Raw genomic sequence first — 27,796 nt, 5'->3', positions numbered from 1 at the left:
ATTTCTATTCCTTCTGTGGCATACAGGATGGGATTTTTGCTTGATAAACAGATAGTAAATAAGAAAAGTGTCGCCGACCTACCTCTTTATAGAAGGCTAATATCCCGTGAAACTGAGACAGGGCCTTGCTGATATTACATATGTGGTCTCAATCACCAAGGGAACAGGACAGAATTTTACCCCAAAAACAATAGGAATTCACCCGCTCCAAACACTGCTGACCCACTGACCAGGTAAACGTAATTTTTTTTATGGGATTTATTCCTCAGGAAGCATGTCACTTGAGATTTTAACCTATTTATTTTTAGGTGATGCTGCTTCGAGAAATCATGTAAGGCCACCAGTCTCCTATTAAGACCTTTCGGGGTGAGATCGACTACCATTATGTCATCAGCATAGAGAAGGCAAGAGATTGGAGTGCCTCCAATTTTGGGCTCAAACCCTTGGTAGGAAGGGTATGCCCAGACGTGGGTCCCGTGCTTCCCATGCCACTGGATTCAAGCTAGCCTGGCTGATGACGGGTGAAACCCCGATAACCAGTCCCAGGATGCTTGTTTCCAGTCCAGGGAAGACCTGGCCTGGCAGTTTGGGCTGGACTGTTCCCATGGGAACAGGGTCAAGACTGATTTGCATATGGCTGGGTCCAAACTGGAATGGCATGGGCAGCAAAAAAACGATGGATTAAACCCAGATCTGTGACTGGGGGTGAGTGTTTGCATTGTCAGCACTCCGTCCATCATTCTTTTGTGTTGGTAGTGTTCCCTAATACAGACAGAAGGTCATAAATGTATAAAGAAAAGAGAATGGGTGCTAACAGGCAACCCTGTTTTAAACAATTTTTTGTTGTCAATTCTGAAGAAAGAACCTGCTCGCCGTCTAGCAGTACTCTACACCACCTTGAAGAGTGCAGGGCTATACTGATGTATTCGCTGTAACAAGTCTATGTGGCTTCCAAAGAATACTTTTCAGAGCTGAGAATAGGACTCTTAAATATAAACTGGTCATAAGCAGCGTGCGAGTACTGCCAGTCTTTCAGCACTCAACAGCCACAGCATGCTTGAAGCATTTGGACGTCCCCAAATAGTAGCTGGTGCTACTTAAAGTTTAAAATCATAGTTACACCTAATCCTTAAACTATGCTACAATATCTGGTGGTCACAGAATATTGAATAGCGTTGATGCAAAATAAAATCAGCATCGAGTCAAAACAGTGTATCCAAGAAACATAAATAATCAAGTAAGGCCCAACATCTCTGCTATAGTTTAGCCTCCTGCCTGTAAAGTACCCTTATCTCTAGAAGTTGATTTTTATTAATATATTTTATGCCTAATCGATTGTGCATTTTCACTGTGTGATCAAAACATGTTTGGACTGCTAAGAGTGCATAACATACTAACACAACAGTTATTCTGAAAGTCAAGGTTCATGCAGCAGGAAGTCGAAAGAATCAAAAAAGTGATTAGATGGCTGATAGGTGACTGATACAGAACAAAAGTTCTGTGAGGCTGAGGTTCCTGGGCCTCGATACTCTCCCGCCTGACCAAAATGGGCAAGACAAAAAGCTATCGAGGACTTAGGCCTGCAGTAAAAAGATTCCCTTTATTAAATTATATTGAGTAGTATTTATATACTGAATACAAGGTTTATACTAGGTGTCTGCTGGTTCTTTGGACAAGAGTTGTTTTTTTAATATGCAAAATGAGATTTTACCTTGCAATAACTGACTTGCAGTGGACTGGGGAATATCTGAGTGAATAGGACCTGCTTTTTGTCATGAGCACCCTGGAAACAACTCCGTCCATGTGCATATCACCTCCTGTAATAACTGTGCTGGATGGAGTCGCCCTATACAGATGCTCAAAAAGTAGAGGGTACAAGGCCTGAACAAACCAGGTGACCGAGAACTGTCTTTTAGAAACTGAAAGAGGAGTCTTGCTGGGCCTGTGGTAGGTGACGTGAGGAGTGGGAACTAAGCATTAGGGTTCTTCACTCTTGTAGTTAGTAATTTTAGTGTACTAACCCTAGCTTGCCATATGCAGGTAATATAGTTTTGACGATGCTTCTTTGTTCCCCAAAAGGTAGAATGTTTTTCAGGTGATACTGTAAGCGCCTCCCGTGTGGCCTGCCTTCCTTTCTTCCTCTCATCTCTGAGAGGTTCCTCTGTATGCAGCCTTGAATTTCCTCAGGTACCAGGGTCTCTGTATCAAGAAGTGGGTTGTGTCCTGCAATATTTCACTGTACCCTTGCTTATATGATCAGCGAGTCTTGAAGAGCAGCTGTTTTGTGCTCGTTCCCGTCTCTGTGAAGCATTTATCTGCTACCTAAGAGTACATCATTAATTATTTTTGCATTACTTAGTTGAACTAATGGGTTTATGTCCTCGGACAACCTCCAATCTGAACCAAGTGTCTTGTGTATACATCTAATATGTTGTGTATTTTGTTGATAGTTTGGGGTTGAATAGAACATGCTCTCAAAGCTACTTTATTGTATATTGCACCTCTAAGGGATCTTCTCTGATAGATGCTTTAGCCGAAATTTACTGAAGTTTCTTGATTTTATTCTGTGGCTTTTCCCCACTTCAGAGATCTACCGCATGGGCCATTGACAATGATTGAGAAAGGCAAAACCATATTTGCTGGTTTAAAGGAGCTAAGGCTGTGATTTAGACCTGGGTGAAGGCACCACCTCCAGCCAAGCCTATTACTGATACCACCCATCATCTCCCCTACCAGTGGGGATTTCTTTTTTCGGTTACAGGGGAGTCTCAGCTAACACTGAAACTAGTGTTACACTGGTGGGCACCAACATACCATTGCAAGCACCGCCCTGGGGATAGCCCTGTTTCGCCTTCTGACCCTTTAGGGTCAAATTGCCGAAACTGAACCAGGAGATACCTGGTACCTAGAGATTGCAGAAGAATTCCCAGAGTCACCTAGAGAAAGGTTTATAGGGACTCTTCACGACTGGGGGTCTGAAAGCACTATGGCATTCCTTAGGATTACAAACCCACCCATTGACAAAAGGGAATACTTAAGTAATTTACTGATACTGCATAATCCTAGGTAGTCCCAGAATTACTCTGGTCCATTAAGGTGTAGGGAATGTCATGTCTGTCTCCTACTCGCTGGTCCTTTTGCAGTTCTCCGAGATTCCATGAACCTTGGGTAGATGGGAACCTCCAGGCCTTGTGACAGCAAGAGGGTGAATAACTCCACATGATTTTTACAGGGAGGGGCATTTGACATACCTCTTTAGAGAATATTGACGTCCGATTGGAGCTGCTACCACTGTCTTCAAACTGGTGGGAAGCAAGACAAAAGCCTCCACCTGCTAAGGTCCACATTGGGGACTGAATTGCAGTGAGTTTGTGAAAGCAGCCCTGGTAATGTGGCTTTGACATTACACGTGCCTGTTATGTTAATGATGTAATATAGCTATGGTTTTCTGCTCATAATTACACGAACTGTTCGTCAATTCTTTCTCGTTTCCAGTCCTGTTTTCTTTCTTTTATCTTCTATGTAAGTGATGTTGGAATATATATCGATAATAAGTGGTGGGAATTGGGTCGTTCATGTTTTTTGTATTTTTTATTCTTTTTATTTTAAGACCCCATTTAATAGATTCTACAGAGGGAGGAAAAAAGGGAAGGACAATAACTTAAAATAAAATTCCATGGCAAACTCAGATGCACAGCAAATAGTACAATGCACAGTCATCAGGACAATCGCAGGCTGACAACCAGACACTTCCTCTTAAACTCATCCTTATATTTCTGAAACGGAATCAAAATACAAAGTTGCAGCTCTGGATACATCCCATCTTTGTGGATGATCCTTGTTGGATCCTACATTCCATACTTAATCCTTGGTGGGTAGTTCACAAGAATGCATACACCATTACTGGTTACCCTTTGTGGCTGTGGCTCCCAGGATGGTAATGGTTAGTGAAATGCAGATCGGATTGCAGAACGCAATGCCACATGTGCTCTGCTTGTGAAGCCAATTAAATCTGCATAAACCCTTTTAAAAGTGGTAATCTCTTCGGGATTTAAGTGGAATGAGACAGGTTTATGCGTCCCTAATGTGTTGATAAATCTGTTTGACCGCTTTCCAAGCTCTGCCGAAAGCTGGACTACACTGTCCTATTATTGGACAGCGAGAATCCCAAGTGCGACATCTGGGGATGCGAGCCCACGGGGAAGTGGGTTACAACGCATGCTTCGGTACAGTCAGATGGTGACCACGTGCATCTTGATCAGAATATGCTCCAGGTTCAGAATACCTGTTTTGCCCTGAATCCTGTTGTCTGAATATCAAATGCTACTTTTCAGCTTGCTGTTTAAAGCGAGCAAGGCTGGCTGCATTGCCAGTCAGTCATTAGCAGCGCTTTGCAGTTTGGCTCGGTTTCTGGCCCTTCGGGGGTGTGTGTGTAGTTGGCTAGATTTGTCTGGCATTCTTGTCACCGAGCCCGAGAATGCTCACAATTCACAGCAAGGAGCTCACTTCGTGTCAAGGTCCACGCGGAATGTGGCGGCGCTCGGCAAGCGTCTGCAGACTCCGATCCAGTGCCTTAACCCCCGTGGAGCCGGCGCCATCATTCGTTAGGACATGCATCCCACTCCAGCCAGTAAAAACACTTTAACCGTAGCGTATGCTGTCTTCTCCAGTCTCATGGAAGGGAGCATTTCCTTCCAGGACAATAGCGAGATCGCGGACATAACTGGGATTTAGTTGTAGAGTATTGAACGCAGTGCTTGAAATGGAATAAATAAAGTGCAGGTACTCTGTGCAAGAGTACCTGCTTGTTTCTGAGAAGTGCCGGTACTCTCCAATTAAAAGTATTACGTTTTTATTGAGATGTACTCACCCTCTCAAAATAAAAAAGTGCCCGTACTCAGTACCGGACAGTACCGGCCCATTTAAAGCACTGATTGAACGTACTTTAATGCCGGTGACACTTGCATAAACCGGACCTCACAGTAGAGCAACAAGTACATTTATCGGTGTAGCAGTAGTGACGTTAGGAAAGGTGTGATTCTGAAAGGTGGATGTGAGGGTGTTTATGCGCCTTCAGTGGCCTGCTCCTCATAGACCATTCACTCCCAATGCGCTTAGAAGCAATTCTTTGTGACACTCACAACTGCTCAAAATGACGTTTAAGCCAGTAACCAGTGGGTCAAGACTGAGATGTGTTGCAGATACTGTGCTGTCTGTGTCATCAGACAACAAAGTCTGATTACTAGGCTTGCCTCCATTTATTCATCATGTGGCTCTGTGTCCTTCAGGACTGAACACAATACTCCGAAAATGACCCCATCAGTGATGCGTACTGTGGCAACAGTCATTAGTCTTGTGGTTCTTATACCTCGTACTCCTACCTTCGATCACATTCTGGTAGAACTGTCCCTCAATATCCTTGCTGTCCCACTTTGTATTCCACACCACAACGTGCAGATGCCAATATTGTTAGACATACAAGTACATGCCTGTTTTTGGGCTAACCTATTGCACAATAGCTACATGTATGAAACGTTTGTCCCTATTGTCTCAGTGCCAGTGCCAGGATGCCCACTTAAGTAGAACCCGTGGTTGTGTGCAGTGATTATTGCATTAGTCCCCTTTTGTATATGGTGCTATTCTACTCTATTTAACACTGAGAATAATTAATTCGTAGATTATTAAATCTGCCAATATATATTTTCAAACAAATGTTCAAATTGAATCCGTCGTCAGACCAATTTCTTGAGAATTTGGTGCGGAAATCATTTTAAAGTGAGCAAATGCACTGGAGTATCAGATAATACTCTGGTAACAAACGGAGTTGCATGATCTCACAAGGCTCTTAATGTTTTTGTTTCCAAAATGCGCTTTTATCCCGAGGTTTAATAGGAACCATACAGAAGGATGACTACTCAGCCATTGGGCTCACAGCCTGCAATAAAATCCCAGGGAAACATTTGTCCTACGCAAGGCCAACGTGTGTAGAGGTGCACATGGATGCTCAATACCTCCCTGTTTAGGAGGATTTTCGTTACTTTTTGTTAAACTACATTTGAGCAAGCACTTGTAGACCCCACGTTTGTGATGTGTAAGAAATAATGTGGTGCATGCTATCATTCGTTTTACAAAGTCTATCAGTGCGAACCTTACCTAAAAATGGTAGTGGGCAGAATAAAAGTATCTCCTAAGACCGTGCATGCACTGTCGCTTGTGAGATACCTTGTTTACTTACAGGGATCTTAAAACCCACCCATTTCTTACTGTTGGTTGGCTTCATTGTTACTTTCCTTTTCTTGATTATTTGTTGAGCACATTATGGCTTAACTTCCTCTTTGTGCATTGGTACTGCTTCCTTGCCAAGTGTCCTTCCACTGCATGTGTTTTCAGAGCTGCTTTTTTTCTTGTAGTTAAAGCAGTATGTTAGAATGCATGTGTTTGCAGTCCACTCTGTCACCCCCCCCCCCCCTTTTGCTTTGTGTTCTATATGCAAGAAAGAAGCAGAGAACTCTGGGTAGTTCCCAAGTTTAGGTGGAGAGCAGCTCGTGTATAAAGCATCTTACAACACCAGAGACACCCTGAATCTTCTCACCTCAAACATCTGGTTTTCTTGCAAAGTTTTTAAGCTTTCGGACAGTGCCATCCACGCAGAGCTCAAAAGGTGCAAAAATCCTAATTTAGATGTTGGCGGTAATGGCCCCACCTTCGACTTTTCTCTGAAAACCTATACGCCGCCACAACAGTCCACCTGCCGTACTTTGAATGTGGGCTTTCGGCTATGGGACTGCCAACATCTAACTGCCAAGAAACACAGCCCGCGTCGATGGCGGATATGAGGGGAAAATGGCTGCCATCTAGACCCCAGACACCCTTCCCATCATGCATATTTGGATGTGGCTTATCGCCAAGCTAAAAGTGGTTGTCCGACCTTCACTTCGGATTGGGAGCAAAGGGGTGAAAACTCACCTTTTGTCCTCATTCCACCCCCATCTACCACTGGACAACACTTGCTGTCACCGTCCCACTGAGAAAATACGACAGCCACCCATCACCAGACTCGAAGGTAGGGATGCGTTGCCAGGGTACATTAAGTGGGTACTGCACAGGAGACTGGGACCACTGCAGGCATGTAAATGTCACAGTAATTTTCTTAAAATCTCTGTGACATGCATATGTCAAGAACACAAGTGGGTCACTCATGGTTGGGTACACACACAACGCACAACAGGCGTATCACACACATATAGAGCTGTCATTGTGGTGTCATCATTCATTGTCAAATGAATGCTGGCACCACAATGACGGTACTCGCACTTGACAACCGTGTCCATGTGTGCGCATTGCAAGGGGACCTGTATTGGTAGGTTTATGCTGTCTGTTGTGTTGCGAGTCAGCACGTGTGTGTGTGTGTGTGTGTGTGTATTGGGTGGTGGAGGTAGTTGGAGTGGGTGATGGTGGTGTCAGTATGTGTGTCACTTACATGCAAGAACGATGTTGTATATTTTGTGGTACTGTGTGACACAGTCGGGTGAGTGTTGTGTGGCAGACATTGTTGTGATGTGTGTAGTTGTGCTTGTGTGTGTTTGCATAGCTGAGTGTGTAGTTTAGTTGCTTGTGTCGTTTGTGGGTGCAATGTCAATGTTTTGTGTGTTGTCTTAATGTATATTAACGTGTGTTTTTGGCATGTATGGGTTGTGTTGGTATTGTAATGAATTATGGCATGTATGTAGTGTGTTGTGTAGTTCAGGGGGACACGCATGGCTAAGGTTGTGTGTGTGTGTGTGTGTCACTTACCTCTATGCAGTAGCCTCTCCCATTGTGCAGAGTACATTGTACCCCGCTGCCATCTCCCTCTGTCAGCAATCTGTCCCCAGTCCTCCGCTTGCAGAGCTGTAACATCTAAATATGGCGGGCGGAACATCTTTGACTTGACTGTCTTTTCTGGTCAGCCACCGATGCAGCTTGTCGGTAACACCTCCAAGATCTAAATCGGGCCCAAAGTATTTTGTGATTTCTGCAGCAAAGTAATTGAACATAGAATTAGCAGTGCCATCCACGACAAGTTGTTTTTTCTCATTCATTCCAGGTTGGCTTGTATGGTATTTTATCAATCCAGAGCTGTAATATTGTGACGGAGTGATAAGATGCTTTTGTCATTTTAAAGCTTAGTATGGATGGCACTGTGCTAAGCCTATGTTTAAAGACTTTGGTGCTTTCCTTGCCTGTGGCCTATCCCTCGCTCCTGGCTCCCGTTGCCTTTAGATGTTATTCACCAAAACTCCCTTTGTCGCTTGAAACCCCCCCCCCCCCCCCCCCCACGCCTCTCACTTGATCCCCCACTATTGGCTCCCTTTACCTTGCGCTTGTCTATCCACAGCTCCCTTTGCCTGGCCCTTGGCCGTACACGATTACTGCCCCCCCTTCCCCATTGCCTTGCCCTCCCCAGGCTCCCCGTACCTCACACTTGCCTCCCACGTTCCTTGGATCTCCCACTCCAACTTGATTTTCCAGTTTCCTCTCCGTTTTTCCTTTGTTAATCTCCCTGGTAATTTCCTCCCATTCTTGCATATAAGTGTGTATTGTTGTTCATTTGATTAGGTTTGTGAAATGTTTCTTTTGTTTGACCACTGTATAGACAGTGAGGTGACTGTCAGGTGACTGTCGCTGCCTGTAATGATAGGACTGTTCTGCACCAGTATGTTTCTGGTCCACATTGGATTTTTCCAGATAGCCAGGTAAGGAAGAAGAGCACTGATTGGAAGGGCCTAGGGAGTGAAGAGACTGAAGTGTTTTCCGTTACATTAATGAGCACATGCGCAAGCTGATCATGTATCTCATCTCGCAGGACTCTTCGCTTCCCCTTGATGCTCTCTAGTGGGTTCTGTGGTGACCTCAGGGCTATGTCTATTGGGGATCGCCGGCGAGGATTGTCTCAGCTCTCCGGCTCTTCTACAATCTTTTATTACTGATACTCTCATGGTATGTTTGTTCTGTTTCCCTCTGCCTTTTAATTAGGTTTCCATTCCTACAAATGCTAATGATTCTTGCTATTTACCTTGTATTAGACTGAGAGATAGGTTCTGCATGTATCTTAAGTTTGCACTTTGCCCTAAAATTTGAAGTGAAAACATCTTAGCGTTGCTTGAAATGCAAGACTCTGCGTAAAGTGCATCTTATGTATGTGTTCACCACTTACAAGAGACAACTTGAAACGCCATACAGCATTTTGAAAGCATCTGTTAATTTTCTCTATACACAATATGCTAAACTCTTTCCAGATTGATCAGTATTGGCATTATATATGCCCTTGTTGACCCAGAATGATTTGTATTTCAAGTTGTCTAATACAATGCAGCACACTGCTCCATGGGAATTATCATCTCCAAGTCAGTATTTCAAATTTGGGCTAGGTATTTTGATTGCGTAGTGGCTGAAATCAAGGTCTTTGCCTCGTCAGATCACCAGTGGATGATGGTTTGCACACTAGATCTTTCATAATGGCAAGAGTGGTATTCTCCACTCCAGACCCCTCTCTGCAGCCAGTGGTGGGGTATTAGACCAGTGCAAAGTTCACACTTGTTGATTAGTGGTTATTACATTGACATGTCCCAGAGAAAGCTCAATTTGTTTCTTAGCAGTAGAAGTCGTTGAGCAAAAAATGTTGACCCTCACTTTCCTTTGTGCCTTCATTTGTTCTGCTAAACTTGAGACCACTCTTGCACCCTAAATTATGTTTCTTAGATGGTTCTTCATCATTTCCAGGTAGCCGAATTGACATTTTTGCCTCAATGATGAAGTGTCATGCCAAGTAATTTTTGTATGAGAGACCATGTCCACAACAGTGGTCTTATCAATCCTTGCTGACTGAGGTATGCAGCAAGAATATCTTTTTCCGAGAAACCTGCAGAAGGCCTCAAGCGCCTATAAGTCTTCGACTTTAAGTGATATTGTTTGTCCCTCCTTGGGGAGGTTTTGTTACTGCCTTGGCCATCCCCCCCTCCCCCCCATTCCCCTCCCCCTCTCCCGGCAGTAACAAAACCTCCCCAAGGAGGGACAAACGTAAAGCAGTTACCAATGTCATCAAAGGATTTTTGAAGGGCAAGCCCACGAACGAGTTGTACTGATGGGCGTGAGGTGGGCATTGTTAAAAGTCCAGGTACATACCAACACGTCAGAAAAGCAGTGCTTGAGGCTGCTATGCTCGACCTAAAAGCAGTATATCCTGCTGGATATGTATTGTTACGTTCCATGTCTTTTGACAAAACCTCCAGTCTAAAATTAGACAAGTCCTGTCTGCCAACAGGATCTACGTAATACTTCATCTCCGCAATAGCTGAATGATTCTAACACTCTTAAGCAGCATCAGTATGCAGAAGTAGAAAGGTTTATTAGTATCAAGTAGTTTTACCCAAGATTGTGCGCAATTATTTGATTTTGCGAAGAGTGTTGTATTGAATACCATTGTAGCCCCCGGCTTAACTATTTTCTGGTACCTCCTTCATCTTCTAAAACCCAAACACTCTGTTCTTCCAAGACCACCTTCCCTCCGCTCTCCCTTCAGTAACTGAATTGTCAGAGAGCCGAATCCCAGTTTGGCCAGTTTATAAACCAAATTTTAGTAACTGCAGTATGGTTGAGGGAAAGGAGGGAATGTGAATTGGATAGCTTATGCATATGGATGGAGGAATTCAACTCTGGGTAAAATTTATTTTGACCATGGCAGCTCCCATGCTTTCCTTTTGGATTGAAACCATTGCAGCTTAAGTATACCCCAATGTTCCACTGCACTAATTTGTCTGTTAGCCCCCCCCCCTTCCTAACAGACACACGTTTTATGCCTCTACCATGTTTAATATTTTTGTAATGCGCTCGCTGCAAAACGTGTTTGCTTTTTGACCTTGGAGCATAGAAGCAAACTGTATATGGTGCGTGGGTCTAATAGGGTTCCTGTCCATATAGAGTTGTGATTGGGTATATCATTATATTACTTGGATCCAGGCACAGAAGGTGTAGGGACTGCTAAACAAGGTGGGTAAGATGATTGTGGGTGCAGTAATTTGTTTGCTATCTACTTAAGCTGCGATTCACTGGTCAAACAATGATCTTTGTCTCTCACTGCACAGTTTGGCTCACAAGTTGCTTACAGTATCCACAGGTGTCTTCTGTCTGTAATCGTACTCTTAAATCTCTTTGATGCTCTGGCCAGCCAAGAGCTGAATGCAGGTTATGAGCAGCAGGGACTGAATAATATGGTGGTGTAGTCATTAAGTTGATGATCTGAAAATAAACATTAATGGCTTAATAAAAGCTTATATTAATTTGGTGATTTCTTGGGTGTTAAGTATGAGGGAAATCTTGAGGAGTTATCTGATTGGGGGTGAAGAATGGTTGCTATGATGCTGCAGAAATATTTTAAGTTCTATGCTCGTGATCTTCGCAAAAAGAAGCATTGAAGTTTGTGGTGACCTAGATCACAGAGGGTTTACAAAACGGTATGTTCTCAGCTTCTACTGGAAACAGCAGTGACTTGTCACTACGGCCACCAAGTTCAGGTGTTTCCAGCCGCTTGAGCTTGTGTGCTCAGATCCTTTCTCCCGTACTGCTTTTGTTGAATATTCTTGGAATGTAATGTAGTCCACTGTGATTATCTGGTATTACCAGTCTCACATGGTCCCTTTTAATAGGCTGTTTGAGAGCCTGGGATCCAGAAGACGTTGCCTTGTGACCAATTGACAACCAGCGGAATGCTTCCAGGCATACGTTGTGCTTCGTTCCTTATATCCCTAGGCCCACCAGGCTCGAGTCTAGACTGGTGTAGTGTGCATATACTGTGATAACCGAAGGGGTGGAAGGCGGGGAACGACACTCCACCCTGTGTTAATGGCGGCCGGAGACCATTCTCTCAATCAAGCACGTGAGAATTGTTTCCCCTCTACATAGCGTGCACTTTTGAGACTAAGGATAGTAATGTCTTGAACTTCACCTGTTTTGGGGTGAAAACTTTTGGTTGATGGTAAGTATACTATCCCGAGAAGTGATGTGCTAATTGCTCACAATTGAGAATAAGCGTGAAATACAAAAACGGAGCCGAAGTCCTGCGAGCCTGGACTTCACACTGCATCTGCAGCTTGGAGAGAAGCCCTCCAAGTCCGGAGTTGCCTGGTGACCTCAGCAGCTGAGGAAAGGCTGCCGCGGATGTTGGTTGTTGCCAGCCATCGCCTGTTTTGCGTCATTGGTTAGATATTGCACCAAGGAAAGCACAGAGGGCGGATTGCCAGCACTGTTTAGCGCGGTCAGTAGTAGTAATGCAGTGTGCTAGCTCTTATCTCGTCCCTGATTAATTTGGAAGTTTCTCACGAAGGGCCTTGTACCTAATGATTAAGTAGGGCTCTAATCTACACCTTTGCTTTATCTGGACGATAAAGCCGATGAAACCTTGAAGCAGTGCAGGCCACAGTGCGCACCACTAGGCCGTGCCACATAGAACAGATTTTTTTTTACAATTCGCCCAAGAATCACTCGTCTTGATTAATGTGCCACTTTGCTGTTAATTTTTCATCAGCTTCTAATCATTTACTTAAACAGCACGGCGAAGTAAAATGCTGATGCTGATCAAAAGTAATGATCGATAAAGTAAAACAAACAAGGACTAATCTTATCTGTGCAAGTGCTAGTAACGTGCTGGATATTCATGTGGCGGTGCTGTTGCGCCCTCTAGTGGGCAGCCGTTTAACTATGTAGATAGCTCATGTTTTCTTCACCAACTAAAGCATTCAGATAGACTGATGCGACATCTTCATTCAACGGAATACATCATGCCAGTGCATTCTGCACTGCACTAGATACCTTTAGCTAGAAATTCAGTGGCAAGTTTACTATTTCACGTAACGCAGTGTGCAGCAAGGGAACTGGGTGCGCTACTTAACGTGAAAGGGACATATCCGAAATGATCCATATTTTCAACGAGATGGAGCATTTTTGGTCTCTCCTTGTGGTGGCACACTGTGTGCAGCCTAGTGCCAACGCAGGCATCTTGTATTACAGGCAGGATTGTTTTTGTGTGGGAAGGTGGTACCTACCTGCACACGTTTTTGTGCGGGAAGGTGGTACCTACCTGCACACGTTTTTGCGCAGGAAGATGGTACCTTCCTGCACAAAAACAACCCAAAGAGACATTTGGACATAACGAGGAATAAAAATATTTTTCTCCGCATTACCTCACCCTTTGAGAGTCCTGCTGATTTGATGCAATCCCAGGTTTACAAACCTATGTAAATCTGGAATTGTCAAATCCATGGAGGATGCAGAGTAATGTCCATGGTACACCATGGAAAGCCTCCTAGCTGGAAATGTAATGTTACAGAGTGCTTTAGATTTCTTTAGAAAGCCACGCAAGGTGCTGCAAGTCTCCTCTTGCATGTCTTTTTAAATCTTACTGAAGCCTTTGTGTTGTCAGGCGATGCAAGGACAACGCAAGCATTTAGTAAGTCTAGGCCCCAGCCTTTAAAGCACTCTGCATCCTTCAAAAATTAATCCAAGTGAAATGCCATAATGTTAGGTGCAAAGTTGAAACAGTACTTCCAAGATTTAACACTTTGTCTAACCATTCCTCTCAAGAAAAAGGCCAGTGATAGGCAGCAAAACGTTGGACCTTTCTACCAACTAAGATATGAAGCATATTTTTCCCATCTGAAGTTTAGTAATAAAATACATTCTTGGCTTTTCCCGAATTAAGGATGCAGACCTAAGCTTGTGACTTGACATTGCAAAACTGGGCAACATATGAGGTCAGAATATTCAACTTGAGTGTTCAAAGGCAGAAACAATAGAAATAGGGTATTACTGTAGCAAACAGTATTCATTTCAGCCTTGGACTAGACTTGTATGTTTCCTAAATTTCCTGATAAAACGTATGCTGAAACTACAAGATAATGGATGGAGTGCTTGAATTAATCCCAGTGCCTGGCAGTCACTGGGACCTCGTCACAATCTATCATTTTGTACCCACCAAGACACCTCCGTTTGGACCCAGCCATATGCAAATCAGACTTGACTCTGTTCCTCACAGGAACAGGCCAGGTCCTTCCTGAACTTGAATAAAGGCAACCCAGGACTGGTTTCCCCCCTTGTTATGGGCTATTCAACCGGATATAGCTTGGTTCCTGCTGCACAGTGAGCCCGGGGCCCACGTCAAACCATACCCAGTGCACTTAGTGCATCAGATGCATAAACAACAAAGTCATGGATGAAATGCTTGGATTAATCACAGCAACTGCCAATTGCCCTAGACCACATCCCAGTCCATCATTTGGGCCTGAGCTCTCTTTGCCACTGGAACCAAGCTATACTTGGCTGGAGAGCCCTAGCTAGGTGAAAGCCTGCCCTAGGTTGTTTGTGTTGTGGATCAGGAAGGACCTGCCTGGTCAGGCTGGACTGTTCACATGAGGAGCAGGATATAGACTGATTTGCATAGGGATGGCTCCAAACTGGGGTGGCATGGTGGACAAAAAAAAACAATGGATTGGGAAGCGGCTCTAGCGATTGCCGGGGATTAATTTGAACATTCCATCCATCACCTTGTTGTTTTTGCATTTGATACCTTAAGGGCAGCGGGTACGTTTAGGCGTTGGTCCCGGGCTCGCTTACACTGAAATCAAGCGATACCTGGCTGAAGAGCCCTAACCATGGCAGAACTGGTACTAGCTTGCTTGTGTTCCCGTTCAGGGTGGACCTGGCCTGGCAGTTCGTGCTGGACTGCTCATGGCTTGGTCCAAACTGAGGTGGCATGGTGGGCAAAAAAATGTATTGCGATGCTGCTCCAAGCGAATGCCAGTGGCTGAGATTAATTTGAACATTCCATCCATCACCTTGTTGTTTTTGTCGATTAAACATCTATCATAGCTACCTGTAAGCAGTATGGGCTGTTTTCTTGTCCATCCCAGAATAGATCCATACCACATTCACATCGTGGCAGCCTACATTCTGACAGCCACTCGACATGCCTATTTATTCTGACAGTCACCACCAATTTTCCTAAAACAATCTACTCCGTGCTAGGAATTTATGTAACTAATGCACAAAATGATCAGCCAGTTTGACTAGATACTGTAAAGCATTTATAAACTCATGCTTTACAATAATAGTGCCTATCATAGATGCCTTTTAATTCAGGCCGTCAATGGTATTGCGTGCTTCCCATCTGATACTGGTCATTGACGGCATATAAAGGTTATGGATTGATATAGAAGCCAGTACACTTTAATCGGACACCTCATTGTACCAGTTTCATTTGCCCCTCAAGCTGGTACTGGTCATGGGGGAGGGCATGGGTGCAGATGGGTGCCAGAGGCACAGAGTAGGGGTGGGTGACTAACAGCTGAAGGAGGCAGTGAGAAGCGAAGTCAGAAGGTCTGTCTATGAGCATCATACATGAAAGTAAACGTTTTGAAACCGAGTACCTGCCAAGGACCTGACGAAGTCTGCTAATTTGCTTAAACAAGTAGGCAAGTTCATTGGCTGTTATGGTACTTGCTGAGAAATGGCAGCAGTGTTGGTTGCAGTTCCGAATAGTTAATTTCAGCAGAAACGCTTAGATGCGTCAGTGGTCCGGTACATTTGCCCTTCATTGTCCCTGTTCCCACTGTCCTGAGGAGGAGTTCGCTTCCGTCAGACACCTTGTAACCGCGTTCCGCCGGATAGCAGCTGTCGAGCTGTAAGGGCCTGACTGAGACATTCTCTGTTTCATGGACTGCTTTTTTTGCGGTTCATCTTTTGTTGCTCCATACTTCTGTCGTACTGTGTGTGAACAAGCTAAAGGCAAGTCCCGCCGCCTTGGGGCGCAGTGAGTTTTCACCAATCAGCGTGATGGCTGTTGTTAATGGGGAGGTGCCCGCTTTCCTTGCCTAGTCGTCTTCCTTTCTCCTCAGCACTTGGGGAGCTCTCATTTTCCTCCCACGTGCTCGAATGTGACGGTTCTGGCTTTATGGTATTTCCACTGAAACCATGGAGTCACTCACTCCATCAGTGAAGGTTGCATGATTAGATACTCTGAGGACACCAGCTGCAATAAAAATTAATGTTAAACGGAAGGGCTGACTTCACCTGGACTGTACCAGTACTCTGCGGGGGGGGGGGGGGCGGCATACCTAAGGCAGAATGCAGAGCAGTGTTTGGAGCAAAAGTCCATACAAACGGCGGGGAGAGGCAGATTATCAGTAAATATGACACCGTTTTCAAAGAAAGGTAGCTACTTCCAGCCTCTTGTTCGTAACTGCTGACACATTGATCCAATCAGTTTGCTCTGCTTATCTCTAAACACTCCTAATGAGCGGCCATTGTGTGGCGGAGGGCGCCAAAGCCCCTGTAACCGTGCTCTAAGCTCTTCGCACTACTTTCGTCTTGGCTTTGGACTGCAGCGTTCCGAGTGTTTGCAGTCCGATTGGTGCCAGGCTAGACGCCGCACTTACGACCCGTTGCCCCGGCTTAGCCATGGAGGAGACAGGCCCGAGCCCTGGCACTTCTGCATTCAACATGCCGGACTGGTTGGTGAGTGCTCGGGAAAGAATTTCACGCCGCCTCGACTGCCATGGGGCATGCCTTACTGTTGGTCTGTGTGCCAAAAGCTCATGAGTGTAGCCCACAACCACCCCTGGAGGCGACTTTACTGCAGACCCTCTCCTGTGCTCTTATCAGCTCTGCTAATCCCACTTCGTGTTGTGGGAACCGCTTACTACTCTTAAATGTCCACAAACTCCACTTGGCAAATCGCGCCCTCTGCTCCCTTGGTTAAGCTTCTATGAGCACGTCTGCATTTTTAAGCGTTATTCTCACTCTATTAAATAAACGGTGTGTGCCGTAGTCTGCTCTTGCTCGTTCGCTTACACTATGCTGGGGTTAGTTCCCTTGCAAGTTCAACTTAGTTGCATGAGGTGGTACAAAAGTGGCTGTGTATTGAGCTGGAACTATGATGGTTTGTGTGCTACTACCATTGCACGTGTTTATTGGTGCTGGGTTAGTTCAGTGTTTTTTTTTTTTTTTTTAATTATTATTTTTGCTTAATGCATGAGACTATTTACACATGATCGGTCTCAACTGAGAAAATCAGCACCGGGGCTCATAATCACCAGGGGCCACTGAAAAGTGTTAAATTAGGACCCACGACCAAGCTTCAGAGTGTATTGTATTTTTTAAATTGTTGAATATTTGTAGGTTGGGCAACTGGGGAGAAACCAGGCTGATGTTAGTTTTTGTGGGCATCTACTCGGTCCAGACACATTCCTCTCTTACATGTGACAGAACGTGCGAGGCCCATGGAAAGGCAAGTAGAGGTAATATCATTCTGCTGTAGAGGATGCCGGTCATCAGTAACCTCCAAATGCCAAAGCCTCCGGCGTTGTACCCCAAGAGGCTAGAGGCGTTTCAAAATGTACTTCATTTTACATGAAATGCAAATGCTCACGTGCACGATGCCTTTCTCGCTTATTATGGTAAACTGCTTTAGATGAAATAGCTTGTGGTGGTGCCATATAAAATGTAAATTAACAAAATAATAGTGATCACCAGTAACATACTGTTCACCTTTTCCCGCCTTACTGCCGATGATCTGCCTAGAATACTTAACAGGATACAGCACTCTACCTTTCTAAGCAGATACCTGCCTTTTTAAGAGTACTTTGTAGAAGTGTGATGGACTTGAATCCTCAAAACATTTGTCCTGCAGACATAGAACCTGTGCCTTCAAAAACAAGAAAATTTCATGCTATCTTTCAGCTCTGTGGTGATGATTTCTGAAAGTCTCTGCACCCTGATTGTGCCATTCTATTGTATGTACTTACATTCTAAAATTCCAACACACTCCTGGACGCTAGATGGGAATAGTTTGTTTCCCTCGGGTTTTGAAGCCTTTTTGTGTATATCTAGAACATTTTACACAGTAAATAGTTGGTTCAAATCAATGCAAGTATTGGCCTCGAGGGGTTAAGGACAATTTTTCACACCTGTATAGTTACAGATATTAAGATTATTTTGTCTCCGGGAGCTCGTTGTGTGTACTCTTGGCTTCGAGATGTAAAATAGCCCCTCGTGCATTTCGATGTAAACACTGCATAGGACGCAGACTGACCCGTAACAGCCAATAGCACGAGGCGAGAGTATTAATCCCCCAGGTGGAAGCAACGCCCAGCGTGTGTGTATTTGAAATGGTAACAATAACTCTGGCAGAGAACTAAACTGTGTTGTCAAATCTGAGCCCAAAAATAGCAACCACCTGAACAGTTGTGGTATTCGCGTAGGGACCAAGCTGCAGACTAGCCTCGATGTTGTGACAAAAGCCCTCGGAGTTTGCTGAACAGATTAGCTGTCCCTCTACCTGCTCCGGTTTGCAGATCCCGTTGCACCGGCGCTTGGAGCCTCTTGCAGATGTTGCTTGGCCTCCTTTAAGTGTTGTTGCCCATTGTGCAGGTGCTATTCTTTGAGCCTAGCAGTTGGGCTATGATGTCTGCTTGTAAAACCCCAAACCGTGCCGGTGTAAAGTCATTTGCTGCTGCCACTCTGGTATAAGTGAAAGGGATTGTATGTACAACAACTGTACCTGCTATCGCAAGGGACCAAGCAAGCCCGTTACCGCTGGCAGTGCTCGGTTATTCCTCAGTTTGCCAGTGGCTCCTGCTATAGTTCGACAATATGCGGGACAGAGAAGGCATTTGGCTAGGAGTTTGACCCCCCCCCCCTACCCCCCCCTCCAGTTTTATTCAATAATGTGAACGTGACATATCGACCGCTATTAAAACGTTATTTTGTGAGCGTGCTTTAGATGTATACCCACTATTCGTCCCCATTAAGCGCGTAAAAGGTGCCCAGGCTTTGTATGGGTGCTGCTGTTGTGGCTGGTGAGGGAGCGCTGGTGTGCGAATACTCCAGTTGGACTGAGTATGCACGAGCAGCAGTAAGTCAGTTAAACTGGGAGATAGAGCGCTCCTTCCCTGGGTTCTGGGAAGAACCACGAGCGCCCCCTCCCTGATAATTCGTGAAAGTTTAACGTGTCATGTTAGCTTGTTTGTGAGACGATAGGAAGAGGTGGTTGCAGCGGTGGGGTTCAGGAAGACCCCAAAAGTAATGCTTAGGTTTGGGTCTCTGAACCACTATGTACTTCGGTGGGAGGTGTCTTTTCAAATTTGGCAGATTAAACGAGTTGGTAGGAAAAAAATCCAGCATGGATTTATTCATTCCGGGGCTTCAACACTTTTTTTTCTCCATATCACCCTTTTGTTATCCGGTAGTATAATTGTTTCAGTGACTACACTACTCTTATGTTCAGGATCTCTTCATGAGCAAATGGCCCGCAGCTGTCCGTGAAGTATGTAACTTCTACTTCTTATACTTCTGTAGTGCTGTGTACTGTCAACAAACCTCTTGTTGGCTACTTGTGGCATAGTTGGCAGGTGGCTATTAATTGTTCCATGTTTGGTAAATGCTATTTTGTTGGAGTAGTTGGCATTGAAAGGAGCAGAGTCCTTTCCAGAATACGATCATGTCTAGTATTTTCTTCTGTTGCATGTTTGTGTTGGTTACGTTTATTAGTGCGTTGAAACTGTCCTTTCTGTTTGCATGTCTTCATTTGTTTCATATTTTTATTTAAAATCGGTTGGGATGGGAATGCCCCCTGCTTCGGTTACATTTGTGTTCCAAGTATCTGGTATCCTATTTTTTATTTTGACCCCTGTCCAATGCGTATCTAGTGTATGCACGAAGGCCTACGCCTGTCCTTCACAGGAGTGAGATCTTGGACCTGTCCAGGCAGGGTGCACAAACCGTGCTGTAATTTGTTTGACAGTGGACTGCCATCCCTGCCTGGTTTAGCATGTGGAGTGCTGATGGCAGTCTACTGTGTTTTGTGAATCCGTAGTTGTGATCAGACCCTTTTATCGGTATCATGTAAATGGAGGCCCACTGGCCCACTCGTCAAGTTCTGTTACTACACGCTAACCCTTGTAGTAGCGCAAACATCCCAGTGCATGTTTGTGTGTATGTATGTGTCACCTGAGAGGTGCATAAGTTGTTTGCATGAGTGAACCAGATTAATGGAGACCTGTGGGTTTCATTTTGGAAGCCACTGCCCTGTTCATGTGCACAAAATGGAAGTGAGGTTGTTTTCCCAGACCGTGGAAGTGTATTTACTGATAATTCTGAAGCAGGAGGGGGAAGAACCAGACACTGAAGTGTAGAAAGAAGAGACAGGCCACCCTTTAGAAATTCAAGAGGTCCTGTTTCTGCAAGGAGTTGCTGATTTAGTCTTCCAGGGCACCGACATTTGGTAGATGGTGTGGGAGGGGTTAAGGGCGGGGGCTGCAGTTTCTGTTCAGTGTGATGAGTTCCTTAGGAGAGGCCAATCTTTTCTCTTTTCCTGATCATTGTTCAGAGTGGCTGTTGATGGCCAGGTGCAGAAGCTCACACATCCTTGTACCTCTGCCAAACTAGACGCTACTCTGCTGTAAGGAACATCATTCGACACAAAGGCTATGTCCAGAAGACAATGTGGAATGGACACTTTTTTGAGAAGAACCAGCCCAAACAGGTTTTGAGAATGCTGACCTACTCATTGTTTTAATTTCCAAGTTTTTTTGACCAAGAAAGGTGGGTGTCTCTGCAAAGGACTCCAGTTCAGTCAGATCTTCTGTCTGCCTGACCACCAGCTTCCCAGATGTGAGAGGAGTCTGACCTAGAAGGAAGAGCTGTTTCACTATCCTGAAGTGCATGAAGGCCGACCTGTCTGAGAAGAAGTCAGATGGATAGTGCCAGCCGTTCGGGAAATCAGGGTGAGCAGAAGCAGTTGACCCAAGAGCTGATGGTCCATCTATCCGGATGCTCTCTAGAGGGAGCTAGTGGTGTGAGCCCAGATCTGAGTGATGTTTTTTTTGCCTCAAGCACTTTTGACGTGTGCCAGAGTGGACTGCACCACTGTGACCCTGCAAGTGGCATATACCATAACATTGCCCTGAAGTTTGTCTTAGCAGACTGTGCCCCCAAACTTCTGTGCCCAGAGCATACCGTACTGTTGCAAGTCAGGAGTGAGGCTGAAGTGGACTGCGTTGCTGTGACTGATTGGACCTCTGTAGTCCAAGCCACTGTACTGTCTCATTGCCATGAGTGATGTCAGAGCTGCACCGCTGCCTTTGGCGGTCCCATGACCTCTCACTCTGACTGACTGGTCCTATGACCAGAGGAGGGACTGTGAACACTAGTCAGCGCGCTGGAGCCTACCTGCCAGCCAGACTCCAAATAATGGCCTCTGCAACTGCTGTTTCCATGGATGGGATGAGAATGCTGACACACTCAAAGGCGGTGCGATTCCCTCCCAGAGGAGGGAGAAAGGACCAGATGTATGTTATAGGCTCCTACCACAACTGGCAGAAGAACAGGAATTGCATTGGTGAGACTTACAGACTGGGACTAAGACTCTGAAACTGAGCGCACAAACTGTGAACAAGAGGGGTAGCATTGAGCCTTAAACCTGTGATAATATGTCTTACATTTAATTATTCGGAGGGGGGATTGTGGGGTGGAGGGGCCTCTTGATCCCTGGATGCACTGGCTCCACGTCATTGGATATTCGTATCTGCATGTTGTAGTAATTTAATGTACTTAGGTTTTTTTTCCCCATAAAATGCTAGCACTGAATTGGACAATTATTGTGCTGCTGGGTGATCGTTGAGTTCTGAGCATGATAAAGCATCACCCCCCTTCTCCCCCACCAACCACCTCCACCACCACTCCCTGAGAAGGCTTGACTGCTCCCCATCGCTAGCTCTGAAAGTTAAACCTTGAAGGGGATTGTACTGGGCCCAGTTTGTAGAGCTATAGTAAAGGGGGTGGAGGTTTGGCACATCAAACAAACAACCCCCATGGTTGAAGTTCAGTTGCCCCCATTTGCCCTGTGGCGTCCAGAATGAGGTCTGACAAACTCCTTTATTCAGTTATTTTTTTGCCTTCTAATTGCACTGAGAATACCAAATAAAATAAATTTAAATTGTTTAAAAGAGGCCTCTCTGCAAAAAGATATTTTTGGTAGTGTTAGCGTGCAGAAATGAGAGATGGGAATGGGTGAGTAGGAAGAACGGACATACTCCATCTTGGGTCCATTTGAGTTGAAAGGCAAGCAGAATAGAACCTCTGAGGGCCAAAGCGTCTGGTACATTGTTTACCCAACTCATAGGCTTCTAGAAGGAATCTCTTCAAACATGCAAGGTCATCTCTACCTCTTGGTATGGGAGGAGCCCCACACCGTGTTTCATAATGTTAATGGGTCATGTGTCTGAGTACGATACTCTACCTCATCCTTGGAGGCAGGTGGAAGCCCTGATCCCCAAATAAGTGTGCAGTGGTTCCCCCATAGTTAAGTACACAATGGCAATTAAAGCCCGTGATTTGCTCCGGTCAGTCATGTGTGCTCCTCTTGTCTGGACTGGTACGGTGTTTGATCTCACCTGTATGAATGGACTCCTTTCTTCCACGCTCTGTGAGGTGGTCCTGTGCGGTGGTGCTGTAAGGTTGAGCTTTCTTGTACTCCCTTTCACCAGCACAGGATTTAATTTCAGCTGCATGAATAGCCGCCTTTCTGCTGTGCTCCTTATTGTCCACTAACATTGAGCCTTCATGTGATCCCTGGTAAGAGGTTTACTCTTACATTCATGAATAGTCTTCGTTCTGACGTGCACTTTAGGGTTGGCAGTATGGTTGAGATTTCATTCTTGCTTCAGAGATGCCTGTTTGGGTGGTTTCCAGATTGCTCGTTTTCCTGCCCTCGTGTGCTTTTTCTTACCGATCTCCCCTCACGCAGCTCATTTTTTATACATAGTTTCGTCAGAATCACAATCTCGTTAGGTGTAGGTTACCCCGCATTAAAATTCCGAAGTCAGACGGTGGACTCTTTCTTAAACACTCAAGTATACTAGACAGCCTGCTACCAGCCCTGTGCCAGTGCTTGTTTGTGTTGCATAGCGCACAGCTATTGAGAGCGCTTTTCTGTGTCTTTTTATTCATTCCTCCGTATCTACTAACTCCTCGGACTCCGTTTCTTCTTTCCTCTGGTTTTTCGTCTTAATGCCAAAATTCTGTACGTGTAAAGGTTGGTTGACTTTGGCTAGCACAGCTTAGTTTTTGTATGGAAAAGAGGGCTCTGTCTATCTGGAGACTGTTCTGTCCAGAGAAGGTGACATTTGTCACAGCACATGAAAAATATGTTCAAAGAACATTTTCTTCACGGCGTTTTGGAATCCCAGCGAGAGCGTTTGTTGGTGGCGCATGTTCACAGCTTAGCGAATTTGGGAGTCTAAATGCTCTCCAGGCCTGAAGGGGTAACCGTACTGGGAGGTGCGCGACCGCTCCAACCAAACTCTGCCACAAGTTTTGCTGCTCTGAAGATAGGTGAATAATTTCGGGTTCCAGGACATAATGTATTTGTGCATTGACATGTCGGGTGAGTTGCTTCAGAGTAAGCTAGGGCCTCCAGAGGTTCGACAGGTCTTGGTTTACTCTGAAGCACCCTGCCCCATACCTCCCTCGTGCCGCTGTGCCAGGGACGCAGGTGCAGTTTCTTTTGCCTGTTCGGAGTCCGCTCGGGACGCCTTCGCGTTTTCTCGGGAGCTGGCGGGAACTCTGCGGAGATAAATATGTGAACGCACGCCCTGGTCACGTGACCCGGTGGGGCCCTGGAATGCCGCATACTTGAGCGCTTTAACAAACACCACTGCACGGCAGGTGTTTGTTAGAGATTATGTATTAATTTAGTGAGAGCAGGCGAAGGCACTATAGAGACGACTGTAAACTGATGTTAACCCGTTCCTCCCATGGAAACCGTTATAAAAGTGTTGTTTTCAGTAGCACAGCAATAAAGACGGCTACTATGCGAAACTGTGTCGTGTGCATACATGTTGCAGTTTTCTGCTCCCGGCATTGTCCACACACTCAGAGTAGCAAAGGTGAGGTTGCCACCTAGCCGCATTTTGCCCGCATGGTCATAATTTTTCAAGTCTGAACAGGTAACAGATATTGGGAAAATCTCGCAAAAGTCGGTATTTTCCAATTTCAAACATTCATTTAAAATAACAACTAAATCCAGTCAAAGGTATTTAAAATCTACCCACGCTATTCCTAGATGAGTATTACATCTAACAGAAGGCGTTGACATATCAACCAAAAACGACAGAGACTTTTAGGACAAATCATGTTAAAGTACCAGCCACTGACCCTTCCAGAGTCTCTCAACACAGCCACTTGTCGAGAATTGTTTCTGTGGACAGGCCAGCATTCTGTGTCATTCGCAAAGTCAACTCTTGTCCTGCTTGAAGTTACAGACTGTCCAGTCAGTGTGTTGGCGTTTCCACTTCTAAGAGCGCCAAGGGAACTATTAATCGTAGGTCTCGGTGGCGTGCTGGGCTGTGTAGCACCAGTATGACTGCTGGTCACATGTTGGACTGGAACTACGGGCAGTCGGGCACTGCTTGAAAAGGCCGGTGTTTATGGTGCTTTTTAGGTCGAGCATAGCAGCCCGCATGCGCGTTTTATTCCGACGTTTTGGTATGATGTATCTGGGTTTTTAGCAACGACCATCTCACGCCCATCTCCATCCCTCGTTCCTGGGCTTGTCCTTAAAAAAATCCTCTGACCTATGTAAATGGTTTTACGTTTGTCCCTCCTGGGGGATGTTTTGTTACCGCCCTGGCTATCGCCCCTTTACATGGCTAATTACAATTTTGCCCTTAAGTATGACTGCGAGCGAACTTTTTTCCCCCCTCTTTGTGTCCCTCCTTATCGCTGATGCTCATGGTGGCCGTGGCGCTGTGAATCGTCTCGCTTATGTGAAACTGTTTTACTTTTGATTGTAAAGTTATATCGCAAGGAAAGTCCGGTTAGGAGTTTATAACGCCAATAGCTCTAACTCGAGCAAATGCGAGACCCATTGCTTTGCAAATGCGAGACCCATTGCTTTGCAAATGCTTGTTTTTAGTGCCGCGTGAAGACCAAAAAAAGTCACGCATAGACTTGGTCCTAGGGTGCCAGACTGACTGAATTTCCAACACTGACCCTGGACTATGCAGATGTGTATAACTGCAACGTAGACCCATATCGCATCCCCGTGATCGTCTCCTCGTCAGTTTTTTTTTTTTTTTTTTTTTCCCCTCCCCAAAGAAACCTCTTAGGCTGTGAATTCGAACAAACCGCTTATTATCGGGAAAACAAAACTACACCGCTTAGAATGCCTAGCGCTGTAGCATTAACTCGATGGCCAACCAGCTCAAGAAGTCAGCAAAAAAGGCATGGTGCCACTAAGATGTTGTGGGGTGCGAGGGATGAGAAAAAGAAGGGACAAGGAAATGCTGCTGCCCCCCCCCCCCTCCCCCCCCCAACGCCCACCCCCAAACTAAGGAGTGAGAAACGAGAGGTAAATATAATTGATTTGCTGGAATGCGGGTCTTAACTGAAAGCGTCATTAACGCTCAGAGTGTAATATTAATTCCAACAATATTAAGCTTTCATTGAGTGCCCCACGCCTTTCTTCAGAGCGAATCGGAAGTGAGTGACCATATTAGTGTCGGCAAAGCATTGTATGCGGCTAAACTTGTTGTGTAGCCTGCTTGAAGAATAGAACTGAAGCTGCAGGAGTTCTTCTGTCTGAAGATATAAAATTCCCCCATTGAGGGGTTGGTAGTTGGAAGATTAGTGGAGATTTTTCCTCTCTTCTTCACTTTTCTGAAGCTTCTGTGTTTTGCGAGGTGTGCTTTATATTCCATCAAACGTATTACTCGCATAAAAAGATTAAATACATACAATTGTTCTTTATTAGCTGATAATATAAACACTTTAGGTTTGTTTAATAGTTCGAAGCATTCTTCGAAAAAACAGTTGATGGCTTTTTCATGCTGTGCAGTAAGCTACCAAGGAACGGATGGTCACTGCATCACCCTGCCCTCTGAGGTCAATAGGTCACATTTCATGTCACGGTCCAACCCCGAGAAACTTAGCCTTACGTGAATCTTGCTCTTGGGTGTTCACTACCGTTGTGCTTCTGCTGAAACAAGGGCCCTCTGTCCACATGCACGTAATTGGTGGTTGGGACACGAAGGCAGTAACCGGATTCCAAATACTGCCAACCTGCACAGAAAAAAACAAAGTGCCTTTGTTTTGCCACCCCACTTTCTTCATTACAGCCCTCTATCGAATGTCTCAGACACAAGAAATGATGAGCTATGTCTTCAGGTAGATCCTGGATTGACTTGACTATGCTAGACTAAACTGTTGGTCTTTGACCGTCCCTTTTGAACGTGCACAGACATCCCTACTGCTGGAGATCGCTCATCTGCACCTTATGTTTACCTGCTGCAGTATATTTTGCACTGTACATATATTGTATTTCTTAAGCTCAAACCTAGTCATAATGGAGAAGAGCACTCTGTAGGGTCAAAGACAAGCATAAACTCAATGGGAGGTGGCTGATTTGTAATGTTCGTTAAAGTGATACATCTTCACACCTTTAATAAATTGGAACAGTGTTTGGATGGTCTAGATCATGGGTACTCACAAACTTTTTCTCGGGGGCCAAAATTGCAGTATGGTTTGCTGCCGAGGGCCGCACTGAAGTGACAGCGGGGGCGGGGGGGCGGGGCTTGGAGGGGGCGGGGCTTAGAGGGGGAACAACCACCCCGCCCCCTTTTTCAAAACCTTGTAACACACAGCGCCATCTGCACACAGCGCCATCTGCTCTGACCCCTACCCCAGTAACACACACTGCGCCATCTGCACACAGCGCCATCAGCACTCACCCCTACCCCAGTAGCACACACTGCGCCATCTGCATACAGCGCCATCAGCACTCACCCCTACCCCAGTAACACACACAGCGCCATCTGCTCTCACCCCTACCCCAGTAACACACACAGCGCCAAACTGCCATTTGCTTTAATTGTTTATTTAACAAGCAGGTGGGGGTAATGGAGGAGGGGAAGTAGAGAAAGAAGGGGTGGGAATAACACATGGAGAGTGAGGAGAAGCACAACAGTAAGAGAACACTGCAGAGGCACATGGCAAAAAAGAACAACACAGAGCACTGAGTGGGGAGAGAGAAGCACATGGAAGAGACGGAGCAGTGCAGGAGGTTAGAAGAACACAAACGAGACAGAGCAACGCCGAGGGGGAGGGAAGCACCCAAGGGTGACATCTACTAAGCAAATGCACTTGTGGAGGGCTTAGGCAAAAAAGAAATGAGAGAGAGCAGAATGGGAGAGAATAAGAAAGCGGATGAGAGAGAGAGAGCAACATGCAGCAGGAGGAGAGAAGCAAATGAGGGAGACAGCTGGAAAACACATGAACATTCTTTAGCAAAAAGAAAGTATTTCCCTAAAAGTGAGCAGTGGAAGGACACAGATGAAGCTCCTTAATTCCAGGTACAAACATGAGATGGATAAGGCAAGCCATTCAGTAAGAGGCAAGTTAATGAAAGCAATAATAAAGCCCATCAATCATAAGAAATGGGCCGACTTTAATGCTGACATTAGGTTTTTGCATATAGACAGCTTGCGCTTTCTAATAGGTTTGACTTAAAAATAATATATCTATCTCAAAATCTGCAGATGGAGCATGTGGAGGCTCTGTACCAAATGAGTTCAAGTTAAAAATGAATGGAGTTCTCCTTTGATGTACTCCAGAGTAAGTCAAGTTGTAAAGTATCTGGAATTAACTTATTCTGCTGGCTCATATCAAAGTTGTCATTGTACCGTTGTAATTTACGTTTCAGTAGATTTAA

At 45.2% G+C, this 27,796-nt stretch overlaps 1 protein-coding gene across 2 annotated transcripts in view; it reads left to right on the top strand.

Moving 5' to 3' along the window:
* The window catches only part of AHCYL2 (adenosylhomocysteinase like 2), a 407,107-nt gene that overhangs the window by 64,877 nt on the left and 314,434 nt on the right, over positions 1-27,796 (top strand). Inside the window, exon 1 of one of the 2 annotated variants that reach the window (XM_069229352.1) lies at positions 16,414-16,545. The exons of the other annotated variant lie outside the window; for it this stretch is intronic. Within the exon in view, the coding sequence (XP_069085453.1) occupies positions 16,489-16,545 (57 nt within the window). The 5' untranslated portion in view covers positions 16,414-16,488. Of the gene's footprint in view, positions 1-16,413; positions 16,546-27,796 lie in introns of those variants that run through there. 2 annotated transcript variants of the gene reach the window in all.

The sequence above is a fragment of the Pleurodeles waltl genome, chromosome 4_1, assembly GCF_031143425.1.
Source record: "Pleurodeles waltl isolate 20211129_DDA chromosome 4_1, aPleWal1.hap1.20221129, whole genome shotgun sequence".
Taxonomy (NCBI): domain Eukaryota; kingdom Metazoa; phylum Chordata; class Amphibia; order Caudata; family Salamandridae; genus Pleurodeles; species Pleurodeles waltl.
This window is presented reverse-complemented; position numbering and strand designations above follow the sequence as displayed.